General features: G+C 34.1%; 1 protein-coding gene across 1 annotated transcript in view; it reads left to right on the forward strand.

The window, feature by feature from the left end:
• DNAH8 (dynein axonemal heavy chain 8) overlaps positions 1-15,036 on the forward strand; it is a 118,876-nt gene that overhangs the window by 54,802 nt on the left and 49,038 nt on the right. The window contains exons 45-55 of the mRNA XM_053938593.1: positions 1,233-1,420; positions 2,283-2,369; positions 2,470-2,577; positions 3,387-3,521; positions 4,148-4,309; positions 5,206-5,452; positions 7,417-7,658; positions 7,741-7,881; positions 11,183-11,420; positions 12,476-12,618; positions 13,159-13,293. Of these exons, the coding sequence (XP_053794568.1) occupies positions 1,233-1,420; positions 2,283-2,369; positions 2,470-2,577; positions 3,387-3,521; positions 4,148-4,309; positions 5,206-5,452; positions 7,417-7,658; positions 7,741-7,881; positions 11,183-11,420; positions 12,476-12,618; positions 13,159-13,293 (1,826 nt within the window). The remainder of the gene's footprint in view (positions 1-1,232; positions 1,421-2,282; positions 2,370-2,469; positions 2,578-3,386; positions 3,522-4,147; positions 4,310-5,205; positions 5,453-7,416; positions 7,659-7,740; positions 7,882-11,182; positions 11,421-12,475; positions 12,619-13,158; positions 13,294-15,036) is intronic.

Raw genomic sequence — 15,036 nt, forward strand, 5'->3', positions numbered from 1 at the left:
GGCTGCTATCTCACAGGTGCTGAGTAGAAGTGAACACTGATATGCTTCATCCTGCAGGCTACACTCTTGCCCAGTATGCAGCTGGCTTCCCCTGCTACAAGGGCATAGTTCTGATTCACGCCTAATTAGTTGTTAAGTGGAACAGCAGGTCGTTTTCTGCAGAACTGCTTTGCAATGCAGTCAGCACAGAGCTTGTGCTGCTGCACGGGGTTATTCTGATCTAGGTAAGGAACTTGAACTTCAAGAGATTTCTGTCAGCTAATTTTTCAGAGTAATGGTGTTGTATGTATTGGGAAGCAAGAGGCATAAAAGTGTCTAAAGCTGGGGGTTTATAAACATATTGCCCATTTGAAAGTCGTTAAAATTTTAGAAAATCTTTGAGTGACAAAATCCATGACAGAATGTCTTTAAAGTGATTTAGCCTTAACTGTGCAACACGAATTAAACCCCTGAATGACTTGCATAAATTATTCACAATTAAATAGCAAGCTTTCAGTATACATAAGAGAAAAACTTGGCTTGCTGGTACTTTAATGTAATTTGGGAAAAAATGCTGTTAGAAACTTTCTTATAAAACAATGTGAAAGGAAAATTCTCTTAGGTGCTACTACATACATGTTACTTTTCCAAACAGAAATTAGGCAACTGTGAAAATAATCCTGTACAAAAAATATTCTTGTTATTAATACAGTACTTCTAGATGTCTCTTTCCATTTATTTTTCTTTCTCTGGGTTTCTCTCTTTCTTTCATAGACATATCCACACTTTGAATGTTGCTAATATCCTGTACTATGTTTAGTGGGGACTTAAAATGGTAAAATGAAAACAGTGACTTTTTTGGTGACATTTAGGACTAATGTTTTGTAGCTCTAAGTCACTTATTTTTAATTTTTTAGATTAACAGTACAGCTTTTTGCAAATAATTGAATGGTGTTCTACAATAAAATGTGCTCTACATTCACAGAATGATCTATAAAAAATATTTACCAAATGCCCAAAATTTTCAAAATATTTTTTCAGACTTTGATTCCCTTTTAAGCATTGTGTATAAATCAACTAATATTAATTCAGACAGGTATGGAAAAAGGTGGATTGGAGGAAGATAGGCCTTGACCACAGGGCAATAAATAAAACTAGTATGGTTTAATTACTTGCAGGAAAAGTCATTTAGTTCAGATATTCAAATATGCATGAAGGACAAGAGATAATATTTTTTTCTGTCCTTGTTTTAGGTCTTGCACAGTCTGGATCTTGGGGATGTTTTGATGAATTCAATCGAATTGAGTTGCCTGTCTTGTCAGTAGCAGCACAACAAATCTATATTATTTTAACAGCAAGAAAAGAAAAAAAAAAGCAATTCATTTTTTCTGATGGAGACTGTGTAGATTTAAATCCAGAGTTTGGAATTTTCCTAACTATGGTAAGTATAGTAATAATTTCAAAGAAGTGGCAAATTATACTACATAGAGGTTAAGTGACATGGTGAAAATAACTGGTTTTATTCATAAAATAATGTCATTATAGAATTAGATTAAAGTGCACAATACATAAATAATATGATTATTCATGAATGGAATGTCTTCATTGCCTTCATTTTGACTTTAATATTATTGAAAGGGTTCATAATTATGTCCCTTCATTGCTGTATTGCTATTCACCGTGCAGACTAAGAGTTTGACCAAACTTGCAGAATTCTCTGTGCTCACTGACAGGACTGAAACACTAATACACTTTACTACCATATCTTTAATAATGCTAATAATAATGCATTAATAATTCATGAATGTTTTAATAATTTTAACATATTAGTAGTTTAATAGTAGTAATACTTTAATTAATAGTATTAATACTTTATTAATGAGAAAGATACTGTAGGGAGGGGGGAGAAAACGAACATTCACTTAAAGAAGGAGAGATATAAGAAAGATATTTTTCAGGGACACAGGTCTTGACTAATGGGTACCTACATGGATATGTAAAAAGTCCTCAATCTCCCATAATATTAACTTTCAGAATATGCTGTCTTGTTGCATAGGATTCTTGAGGCTTCCTAGCACTATTTCCTGTAATCTCAGTTTTAAAGTGTATGTTTCCTAATGTCAAGGCAGATGGCAATCCAAGATTACTTTATGGGAGATTAAAATTACAGTAATTGATAAGCAAGGCTTCTAACTCCAAACTGCTCTAAGTATTTATACATGCATTTATTTTTATTGAACAATAAAAAGGAAGCTATTTTGACTATTGCAAATAATAATGATGCGTTATATTTTCTTATTTAGAATCCTGGATATGCTGGACGTCAAGAACTACCAGAAAATCTCAAAATACAGTTTAGAACTGTTGCAATGATGGTTCCAGATAGACAGGTATAATTCCTGACTGAACTGAAAGAAAAAACTGTATTTTAATTTGCTGACCTGTCTTCAGGAGAAACTAATGGAATTTCTACAAATACTTGTATTTCAGATAATTATAAGGGTTAAACTTGCAAGTTATGGATTTATTGATAATGTGGTCTTGGCTAAGAAATTCTTTGTTCTTTATAAACTTTGTGAGGAGCAGCTCACTAAGCAGGTAATGTTATGTATTCTTTTTGTCTTTGTATTTACATAGTAAAACCTCCTACTTCTTGGGTTCTGCAAATTGTTTCTGAAACATCACTTCTATGCCTTTTACAAAATATTGAAGTACTTTAAATGCAACATAAACAAATACCGCTATAAAATTTCAGAATAAATGACTACATTAATTCATGAATATGTAGTTATATATGCACCTTTTTTGTTGAAAATGATGCTTTTTAGTGCAATGTGCAAGGTTGCATGAGGTGCAAGTGCATGAGGTTCTCTGCCTAAACATGTCAGCCAGATAAAAATTATCCCAGTCATATAATTTTTCTGTAAGAATTATCTAGGGCTAGGCTAAGTAGTTATAAATTGGAAACTGGAAACCACAGGAGAAACATCTAGTTTAATTTAAATTGTTCATGTCCCCATAGAACTGCCTTGATCTGAAGTCTGTGCTTTAAGATGCCTTAGTTGAAAAGACATGGCCTAGAACGGAACTATTAGTTGTTTAGAACCCTGTTATTCAGAGCTATAAAATTTTTTCTATGTGGCATGATAAATGGTTAAATCAATTAAATTTAAATTAGGAAAGAAAAACCTTATAGCATACACACATCATCCTGAAAACAACTTTATTGTCCTTCATTTATTTGAACAGAATAATTCCTAAACAGCAGCAACAAATCCTATTTTAGCTACCTTTTCCAGGCAGGACAACTGTACTATACAAGTAAATATGCAAGTAAAGTTTGATATATTGATGAAATAAAACTAGACATCTCGTTACTGATACCTAAGCCTTCTTTCACTCTCTAGGTCCATTATGACTTTGGTCTGAGGAATATCCTTTCAGTACTGAGGACTCTTGGAGCTCAAAAGAGAGCCAGGCCAACTGAAGGCGAATTAAGTATTGTCATGAGAGGGTTAAGAGATATGAATCTTTCTAAGCTGGTAAGAATTAAATTTAATATTTTAGCACCATGTAGAGGCAAGCCTAATAGATATTTCATGGGTTTTGTATGAGATCAGAAAAAATCTCAAACATTCTTTTCTTTAAAAAATGAAACATGCTAACCTTCATATTATCATTAATCAACATAGAGAGTTTATTAGACTTGTAAAGAGTGTTGATTATGCAAAGGTTCAAATAGATTAATATTAAGGCTTATCTTAATATGACTTCCAGTGTCCTGACTTGTGCAGAGACTGACGACTGTACCATAAGTAAATTGAATAATGAGTATCCATTAAATCAGTCTTTTAAAGATTTCTTTCCAGATAGGATGTTCTTTCCAGTATATTCTGCAAATGGTTTACAAATCAACTTTATAAATAGACTCCAGCATCTACTCAGTGAGAAATTTCGTTCAGTTCTGAATTTCTCTTTTGCATGGCTTGTGGATGACATTTTCAAAATGCTGTTTTTGTAGCAAGCTCTCCTGTTAGCTGTCTGTAAGCATCTGTATCTAGAAAGTATGTTATTACTGCTTTTTCTTTTAAAACAGAGAATAATTTTGATTTGGAAATGTTCTTTGGATAACCATCCTTTAAACATTTAATAACGTTTTTTGTTTCAGATAGATGAAGATGAGCCTTTGTTTCTGAGTCTTATCAATGATCTCTTCCCGGGGTTGCAGTTGGACAGCAGTACCTATGATGAGCTTCAGGCTGCAGTAGCTCATCAGGTTGAAGAGGCAGGGCTGGTTAACCATCCACCATGGAACCTTAAGCTTGTTCAGGTAAAATTTTTTTTTCTAAAATGTTCTTCACAATCAGGAGTCAGAACAAGGTGTTTGTGGCTAGATCACTGTCTCACCCAAGAGCCTGCACATCACATATGGAACAAACTGATGGTTACATGTGCACCTTACTGAGGAAGACCAATGCAAGTGACTTGCACAGTGGTGCTTGTAGATCTTCATCCTGGACTGATACAAGCCTTTATTCAGCTTGCAGGAGAAACTGTATATGCTTTAATCTGTATACATATACCGTATATGCTTCATCTTACAAGATTTTGGCACCCTGGAGGACTACTACTGTTTTGTGCCATTCAGTTCATTCATACTTTTATAGGCAGACTGACACTTCCACAGCAAACCAAAGGCTAATACTAAAAGATGAATAGAAAATTCAGTAAAAAACTGTCCTGAAACTAAACCCATACACAGTTCTGGAGAAAGTGCAGTCTGTTTCATATACTCAGGTATTTCATCACTGTAGTAATTAATCATACTTCTGTAACATTAATGTTTTTCTACTATAATTTTTCCTTTTGAATAATACAGAAAACCCTTTTTCAAATCTTGTAAGACGTAATCTCAGCTGCTTAAAAAAGTTTCGTTTACCTAAGAAATAATCTCAGCTGCTTAAAAAAGTTTAGTTAAGATTTAGTTCTGTGGACCATTTATAGTAAACTTGCTTAGTGCTAAAAAGATTAGGACCTGAAGATATGTAATCTTCCACAAAACACTAAAATTGAGCAAATGCATGCTAAATTCAATCCTGAGCATATAACTTGTGTGTTTAATACATCTTAATCACTACTAAGTGCAAGCAAAAATCTTTCGAGAGCACATATTTATTTTTATTTAGATTTTAAAACTGAAATATTTTATTTTGATTTTGTTAATAGTTGTATGAAACTAATCTAGTACGTCATGGGTTGATGACACTTGGACCTAGTGGATCTGGAAAAACGATGGTCATAACTGTATTAATGAGAGCACTCACAGAATGTGGCCAACCTCATAAGGAAATGCGCATGAACCCCAAAGCTATTACTGCTCCTCAAATGTTTGGAAAACTAGATGCTGCAACTAATGACTGGACAGATGGAATCTTTTCTACTCTGTGGAGGAAAACATTGAAAACCAAAAAGGGTATGTAAATACTTTTTAATTTCATATCATAAAAATGTATCTTGAATGATATATTGAAAAAAGCATATTGAATTCACAAATGTTCCTCTTGAGGAAAACTACAAAGAACATATGAGATGAGATTACACCTCTTAAGAAAGGACACCAGTTTAAAGATTTATTATTTCAGTAGTATATCTACATTAAAAAGAAAAAAAAAGATCATTTTCTTGACACTTCAGTTTACAGTGTAGATGTGTTACTTGGAAGCTGATAAAACATAAATTAGATTAACTTGTTCTAATGGCACTGTCTTTATAATTATGTTATTTTCATGGTTTTACATATGTGGATTGCCTGTATTTACATTTCAGTATTGTAGGATTGGCATACTGAAATTCCTTTTCACAGTGCTTAATTTGTATCAAAAAAAAAAAAAAAAAAAAGAAAGAAAGGGAATTCTTCTAGGGAATCTTGTGGAGTTGTGTTTTTAGGTTCCACTGTATGTATATTCAAAATGGTTTATTCCTATGTACCCCCCCTTGTGCCTTTTTGGTTCATCCCAGGTTTTCCCATCAGCACCGATGTGTCCATCAGTCCCAAAAACCCTGACTCATGCCCCTGACCCCTCCCAGGTGACTTGTCCATCCTTGCCCTCTGTCTGGAGGCTTCTGCCAGGGTCGCTGGGTGACTGGACAATGGCCTGGGGTCCCTCCCCTCCTCCCTGCTCAGTGGATACCCCGGGTGTCCTTCCCTTGGAGGGCCTCGCCCATGGCTTCTCCCGTTGGCTGATCGGGTTTCCCCACCCACCCTGTATCAGGGCCTGCTCGAGGCTCAGAGCTTGCTCTCTTCTGGGACCTCTTCGAGTGCGTTTGGGCTCTGGGGCTCTCCTCGGAGTCACAATAAATCTTGGACCTACCCCCAGAAGAGTGTCACCTCCTTCCTTGCCGGTGGGATCAGCAGTGTCCTCGGACCCACAAAGGCACTCTCTAAAGCCCAGCTGGGTTCAGCAGGGAGTGCCTCTCGCTGCCCTATCGCCCCAAAAAGAGCTAGCTGGGGCTAGCAAGGGGTCTGCTCTTGCGAAGTTGGGACGAGACGTGGCAGAACCTTCCTAAAAGGATGTTAATTTTAAAAGACAGTTGAATTTCGTATATTGGAAATGCGTATGTTATCTCTATTAGAAAATTTCCATATTCCAAATGAAACTGAAATTCTAAAATTTAATTGCCAAAACATAGGTGCTTATATCTATGTTTATATTTTGAAGTATAAGAAAAACAACCAGACTTTAAGAACAGAAGACTGAGCATAGTTTTCATTAACTTGAGAGGGATCTGTGAATATTCAATGTCTCTTGTTGCTCAAAGAACCCTTACTTTAGCAACAAAACATTAAATTCCCCAGCCGCTCTGTGCTGCTGGAGTAGGGCTGGGGCAGGAGGAGGAAGGAGGAAGAGTTAGATTAGGTTGTAAAGAAAGAGGTTGAATTTGGAGAAAGCAAATGGAGTGGGGGTAAAGGTGTTCTAGTGTTTGTCTTTGCTTCTCATCATCCAAATCTTTGTTAATTTGCAATAAAATAGTGCTTTCCAAGTTGAGTCTGTTTTGCCCATGACAGCTGTCAAGTGATGTCCCTGTCTTTATCTCAACCCACAAGCATTTTCACTGTTTTCTCTCCCTCTGTCCTGTTGAGGGGGGGTAGAGAGAGAGAAGAGCATAGTTCCTATCTGGTAGCCAGCCAAGGTTACAAATATTCAACACTATACATGTATATTTGTGCCCTCATTTGCTACCAATTGTTTAAAAAATATTTCCTTAACTAAGTATGCAATTTATTCAGTAATGAGCATCCGTATAGATGGCAGAAATAACAACAAATAAAATAAATTTTTATATGACATTTAAGCTCCAAACCATCTTTTTTACACTTATTTTCTTGTTTTTTCAGCAATGTGATATGAACTATCTCTCTTCCGATTATTTTTCCAGGTGAAAATGTGTTTCTAGTTTTAGATGGTCCTGTAGATGCAATTTGGATTGAGAATTTAAATTCAGTTTTGGATGATAACAAGACCCTTACTCTTGCAAATGGAGATCGAATTCCTATGTCTCCTTCATGTAAACTGTTATTTGAGGTCCACAACATCGAAAATGCCTCTCCAGCAACAGTTTCTCGTATGGGTATGGTCTTCATCAGTTCTTCTGTCCTCAGCTGGAGACCTATATTGCAGGTAAGGTAATTATTGCAGGCTGCTCCTTATTATACCTTGCTATACATTTTATACAGGACATTATTGTGGGTGTTTTTTTCAGGCATGGCTGAAAAAACGTACTGCTCAGGAAGCTGAACTTTTGCAAAGTTTATATGACAGAGTCTTTGAACCAGCATATACATATATGAAACTAAACCTTAACCCCAAAATGGAGCTTCTGGAATGTAACTACATTATGCAGGTAAAACAGATACTGTGTGAGTCTGTATGAATTGATTGAAGATAGTAAAAGTGCAGAAATAGCGAGGAGAACATTTGATAGCCATAAAATTTAATTTGAAAATATTGTTTCCTGACAAAGAAAAGCTCAGAATCCATATTTGTTTCTTGGGCAATATAAGAGGAAGTGTGAAGATGTGCAGAAGAAAATTTTTCTTCTCTCTATTACTTCATATCTAGGCTAGTCTTCTAATGACTGGAATTCACAGGCTTCAGTAAATTTCCAGATGCATATATTTAATAAGCTAGTGGATTAATTTTGGTTCTTTTAATAAAAAATTGTGGTAAGGGTCACTATATCTCTACTGGCAGTGTCAGCAGAGAGAGAAGAATAATTCTATTTATCTTTTTTATCTTAAGATGTAATAGGTGTAAATAGGCGATGGACACATCAGGTCTTTCAAGGTCATTGTAGTAATTTTTGCCTCTCCTTTCCTATCAGTTGGAATTCTACCTTGAGTGGAGTCCAGACTAGATCAGTGATTTATTAAAAATATATGTTTGACAGATTTTGCAAGACTGTCAGTCCTGTACTGTATATCTCCAGTTGATTTGTTTGATTTGTTGAGTCTGTTGTCATCTGCAGATTCTAAGTTTCAAGACTTTCTGTTTGTCCATGTAATCTCCCTTTTATTTTGACACACTCATAAAAAATTCAGTGGTGCCCTTGAAGAAGAGTCTAGAGAAGATAATGTTTTGGATAGCACTCCAGTTTAATGTTAAACTACCAAATTTGCACCCAATATCTTTTTGCTGTTCGTTAGAGAGTTAGTTTAAGATTTTCTAGATTGTGAAGTATTTTACTGCAAACTAATAGCCACAGTAAATGCTGGAGAGCTTAACTGTGCAGTATTAAATGCAAGTAGAGTATCTTTAGAATATTTAGAATTAAAGTCCCCAGGCAGAAACAATTGAAGTAACCACTTTATGATGTGCAATGCACAACATTTTTGAGAGAGGTATTATTTTTATTCTACATTTCTTATCTGTGAAACCTCTGACTCAACTGAGCTTGTCTTCATGGGAGATTTTTCCTGTGATCAAAAGTTTCTGTTATATTTGATTAGCATTTGTTAGGAAGTGTCAGCAAGTCAGTGCTCTATTCATGCCGCTTGATCAGGGAAATATTTCCCTGATTTAAGCTGTATTGAATGTTTCTTTGTGTGAATGAAAATCTCTAGTAAGTTTCTGTCACACCTGTGACAAAGTAAATAACTCTTAGCAGGCCTCCATGCTTGTGTTATCTAAGAGCCAGTGACACCAGAGATTTTTACCCTACTTGTATCTTAAAATCCCAGCTTTATCATAAATGGTTTCTGTGCAGAAGCCCTGTACCTTATCAGCCCTCCTTATTTGTTGGGTCTTATGTCTCTTTAGTAATTATAGGATTCAGGACATGCTGCTTCTGTTTAGTTAATGATTTTTCAAAAATTACAACCAAATCAAAGCAGTTGCACCTGGCAGACTTGTATTTGAGTTCCAAAGCTCAGTTTTGGAGGTTGACCCAAACATGCACATGTACCTGATTATGTGCCATTTGTTAGCATTCACAATTTGAGTTGCCTATTCATGTACAGCAGCTTCATAATGGTTTCATATAAATGCGATCTCACCTTTGCTTCCCTCCTTGTAATTTCCACTGACTTTCTAACTCTTTATGCATCCTCTGGTCCACCTCATTAGGTAGACAAATATCATTTACCTTAGGAGATTCAACACTAGTTTTTTGCTTATAGAGTTATCCTGTTTTATGAGCCTACTGGAAAAGTCAGTAAACTTGTAGCTAAAGGAGATCTGATTGATACAGTCTGCATGAAGGATCAAAGGTGTTTGACATTGTTCTTTACCAGGCATTTAAATGGATGCTAAATAGTAATAGCAGAAGACAGGAATTTCATTTCCAGATAAACAATGTGTTGGAAGATAGGAAATGTGTGACTGGATTATCAGTTCTTAGGAAGGACAGAGGTTATCACCGATCCTGAGGCAACTTTGCTGGGATCAGTGCTGTTCAAAATGTTCATAAACAGTTTGGAAAAGTTTTAGGTGAAGAAATTTATTGACGATACTAGATTATTCAGGGTATTAAGGACAAAACAACTAACCATGAAGAACTGTAGACAGACTTTATGAGACTGAATAAATAGGCAATAAAATGGCAAATGAAATTCAGTGAAGATAAGCATGAAGGAGTTCACACAGGAGGAAAACAAACTGTTCAATGCCATGAATAGCAGACCTATGGGACATCTTGCCAAAGGTTGTAATAGACAATAAACGTTTATGAAGGCTCAAGACCTGTCTTGCTATTTTCAGGGTGGAAAAAACCCACATGGGATTATAAAAGCAGAAAAAGTGTGTATTGTTTAGAAAGTCACAAGCCAAAGAGGGTACCACTAGGAAGTACTACCCCAGCACCACCACAAGCCAAGAGAGATTTTTTTCTTTTACTCTTCTCCACTTTTGGCCACTGTTTCAAATGAGATACTGGGCAAGCATTAGAAGTATGTGCTACTGTATTACTTCCCACTCCAATTATGAGATGCAAGACAGCATAATTCCAAGAACTGACTGAAAATCTGTTTCACTGTTAAAAAGACATATTTTGAAACAATATGCTGCATACTGCCTTGTATAGAAGGAGAGTACAATTGGGATTGCCTAAGACAGTCAAACATCCAAATTCATTAAGCAACATTTCAGAATTGTAGATAACAAGTTATTGTTTTTCTAGAATCTAGACTCTAGTTCCTTAGAAACAGAGTGAAGCAATCACATAATAGAATAATTTAATCTATTTTTTTAAAAAATAGAAAAATAGAAGTTAATGTGTTAGATACATAAATTGTACCATAATGGAGATAAATACATCAGACAGATGCTGCAAATTCTTCCATGTTTTAAAATGGAAAGAAATGGCTAGGCTTCACTTATTCTTGGAGTTCTGAATATTATAAAATCCCTTAAAAAGATGTTTTGTTACCCTAGCTCATAAATGACATTTATTTTGTAGGCATAATTTAGAAGGATAACTGATGATAAAATTACCTAGCTAATTTTGAAAATTTTATTCAGTTTTATATAGCTCTCTTTAATGAATTTTATTGGGTGTGTTGTTCTGAATTTTATGTTTGGTGTTTTTTTTGTAATCTGTATTGATTTAAATTTTGAATACATATAAATAATGGATGTGCATACTTATATAGGTAAATAAAAAGTGATTATGTGATATTTTCTAAATGTATATTTTAAAATATTTTCAGTCTATTAATCTTCTGGAGGGCTTGATTCCATTGAAGGAAGAACGTGGTGTATCAGTTACACAACTTCTGCATAAATTGTTCAACTTTGCAATAATGTGGAGTTTAGGTGCCCTTTTGGAGCTGGACAGTCGAGATAAACTTGAAGCCTTCATTAGAGCTCATGATAATAAATTAGACTTACCAAAAATCCCTCGTGGCAGCAATCAAACGATGTATGAGTTTTATGTTACTGATCGTGGTAAGAAAAAGAACCAATATTGTTTTTTAAACTGTCATTTTAAAACTCTATTACTGCTTTAGTCCTTATTATGCAGTCCTATGAGTTTTTTGACAGTGTAGTACCAGCACATCTGTGGATGTGAGAAGTCAGAGACAAGACATAGTGTGCTCATTGATAACATTTTATTATTTCTTTTTAATTTCTTTCTTACAAATGACTTTTCTATTAATTTAGGCAGCCTGCAATTTGTAGATAATTTGTGCTTAGGCTGGTTTAGTCCAGGTTAATTTTATTTTATGTTTAATTTTCTCACAGGTGGTAGTTTTTGTTAAAGGAATAAAATACGATTTTAATTTTGCTTAGTAATTATTACTCACGTTTAATAACTGGTCATAAATCTGAAAGGTTATAGAATTATAAGAATAGTGAGATATTTTGATTCTTGATATTTTGAATAGTGTATTATTTTCTAGAACAGTTTTTTTAATTTAACTAGCACACAGAACCATTGTCATAAAAAACTTACTGTCTTGACAGAATACATTCTCTTCTGAAGAAATGAATTTCTCTCATATCAGATTCTTTTTCTTTTTGCCAGCAACATTAATTTAGTGTAAACATATGCAATCCATATTTCCATGTTCTGTAAATTTTCATCAGCAGGGTGAGAATTAGTTTCTAGGTAAACATTCCTTAGGGTTTTTATTTAGATAAGTATATATAAATTTAATAATACATTTAGTAGGATTGTAGACTAATTAGTGGTCATACCTAAGAATGTCCTTTCTTAGATGCATTTTAGACAGATTTGAGAAAATTTATTCCATTTTACACTTTGTCATATTCTACCCATAAATTTGAGAAAATTTATTCCATTTTACACTTTGTCATATTCTACCCATAAATTTGAGAAAATTTATTCCATTTTACACTTTGTCATATTCTACCCATAAATTCAAAATAATATTTTGAAATTATTGTATTAATGAAATATTGAACATATTGAACATGATCAGAATATTATTAAATTTTCCTTCGGTTTGTTGGTATTTTTTTTTTTTGGGTCATTTTAGGTACCTGGGAGCACTGGAGTAAAAGAGTTCAGGAATTTGTTTATCCAACAGATCATGTCCCAGACTATGCATCTATTCTGGTTCCAAATGTTGATAATACCAGGACTCAGTTTTTGATAAACACAATTGCAAAACAAAAGAAAGTAAGTACAGGATTACGTATTTTAGTATATACCTACCATATAAAATAAATAGAAAACTATTTCAGAAGTAACTGGATATTACAATTGTTCTTCATCTTCTAGTCATTGCTTCCCAGGTGCATCATTATATTGCTTTATTTTTATTTTCTTAACATGGATCCTCTGTAATTATTTTTGTGTAAGAACTATATTTTAAAATATAAAGGAAGGAATTTACAGGAAGCCTTCTTAGGGTCATCACTAAAAGAGACTTGCAGCAGATGTGTCAGAAACTGGAAGAAGTTTGGCAATTGGAAGAAAATCCTCTAGCACATTCTTGTTTCTTCCTTTCTCTTTTAACTCTGCAAAGAAATTTCTTGGAGAATCTATGTGGGATGAAAAACGCATATGGTCTCAGTGCATCTGGAGACAAGAAAAATCTGTCAAAAATGTAGCATTTAAAAATAGACACAGAAACTATTCTTTTCTGAAAGGAGGTCTGTTACATGTATATAAATATAAGTTTTGATATTACTTATGTGGTTTAAATATCTGTTACAGGCTGTTTTGCTCATTGGAGAACAAGGGACTGCAAAGACAGTCATGATTAAGGGATATATGAAGAGATATGACCCAGAAGAGCATTTGTCAAAAAGTTTAAACTTTTCATCTGCCACAGAACCATTTATGTTTCAGGTAAAAATATAGGTTTTAAACAATCTTGCATACCATTTCCTTTCTAAGTGTATAAAGGGTACTTAATTATGATGATAAGTGATTCAGAATTAAATTCTAAAGGATCTTTTTTGTCTAAGTCACTTCAACATTTCAGAAAATTCTATTAAAAATATTTTTTGCAGATCAGAGTAAAATATACCCACTAACATAGAGATACATGTATTCATGATTGCTGTGTGTTTTTTCATTAAGAATTCTAAGAATGATTTTTTTTTTTGTTAAAGAGCTTTGATTTTCTCCTTAGGTATTTTGTTATACTTTGGTTTTTTTCTGATTCTTTAGTATATAGTGTTAATTTTAATTTTTGTTCAATAAAGAACTGATTTCAGCCTTTAGTTAATTTTATTTTTGCTCAGCTCAGGAGTAACTACAGCATCAGAAATTCAATCTTTAAAGACCTCTAGCATGACAACTTCGTAGAAATTTCTCTCACCCAATGTAACTGGTAAAAATCTATATAAACAGAAAAAAGTGCAGTACATAGTTTTTTTAAGTGATTGAAAGGATGTTTTATAACACTGTGATATGATTTGATACTACTAATTTGCAAGGATATGATTCTGTAAGTTAAATTGGCTTCTTTACCAATTCAGAGCAATGAATTCATAGTGATAAAGCTCTGGTAGGAAAAATAATTCATTTTGGAAAATTTATTGATTGAAAAATCTATTCATGGAATAGGTCTTACAAACTCCATTCCAAAATTAGGCATCTTTTTTTAAGAAGTTAATGTAAATGTAATTAAGCAAATGGTGAAAAATGATGAATTATACACCTTTAAATAAAATTTTTAAAATTCCAGACTCACAGAATGGCTGCTGAGTTTTTCCCAGCAGGTATTCTTATGTGTAAGATCTCTGGTCACGATTTGTATCAAAATGAGACAGAATAAGGCAGACATCCTTTCATGCATGCAAGGCTTATTGAACAGTCTGTATCTCTGTCCCAGTGTCCTTTACTAAGTGTGGTAAGTACATCCAGCATCTACAACAACTAAGCATATTATGGGTCCTTGGAATATTCCTGGAAAGAAATCCCAGACTTGCTCGTCTCTGGCACAGAGGATGTGTGAGAGGACACACCAAGGTCCTCTCACACATCCTCTGTACCAGAGGAAGGAGTCTCTTAGTGGCGAGTTAGCTCAAGAAATGGTTCACTCTGCTGGTTTCCAATGGAGAGATGTAGCAGAAAAACAGGTGAAATGCTTCTAATCACTTTCAAGAGTTACATTCAATTTTTTTTTTCTTTTTTGAAATTTGAGCCACTATTCTGAGGCTATTTGAAAAGTTGTGTGATTTTGGATGCATTAGACGTGCTACAAAGTTCTTGATTACTTAGGTAATCACTTATCAGTTTCTCTTTTTCACCTTAATCACATATTCTCTGTATGTCTGTATCTTAAAATACTCATCAATATCCTGTTGTAAAAATGGGGCAAAACCATTGGAAAAACAATGTGTCTATTTTCTCTTTCAAAAATATTTTAAATACTTTCATCTTTGTGACAGCACATGCTACATTACTCGTATAGGGTGACATTTGTGCTTTTATGGAGAAAGCATTACTTGTCTAAGGAAAACATCTGGTACCATCTTGTAAGGTCTTTTTTCTGTCATTGTTTATGTATAGACAGAAGGACTGTAGAGCTGTAAAACTTTGAAGAAACATTTAAGTTATATATCATTCTTACTTGGCTATTGC

Source organism: Vidua chalybeata, chromosome 3 (genome assembly GCF_026979565.1).
Source record: "Vidua chalybeata isolate OUT-0048 chromosome 3, bVidCha1 merged haplotype, whole genome shotgun sequence".
NCBI classification, from domain to species: domain Eukaryota; kingdom Metazoa; phylum Chordata; class Aves; order Passeriformes; family Viduidae; genus Vidua; species Vidua chalybeata.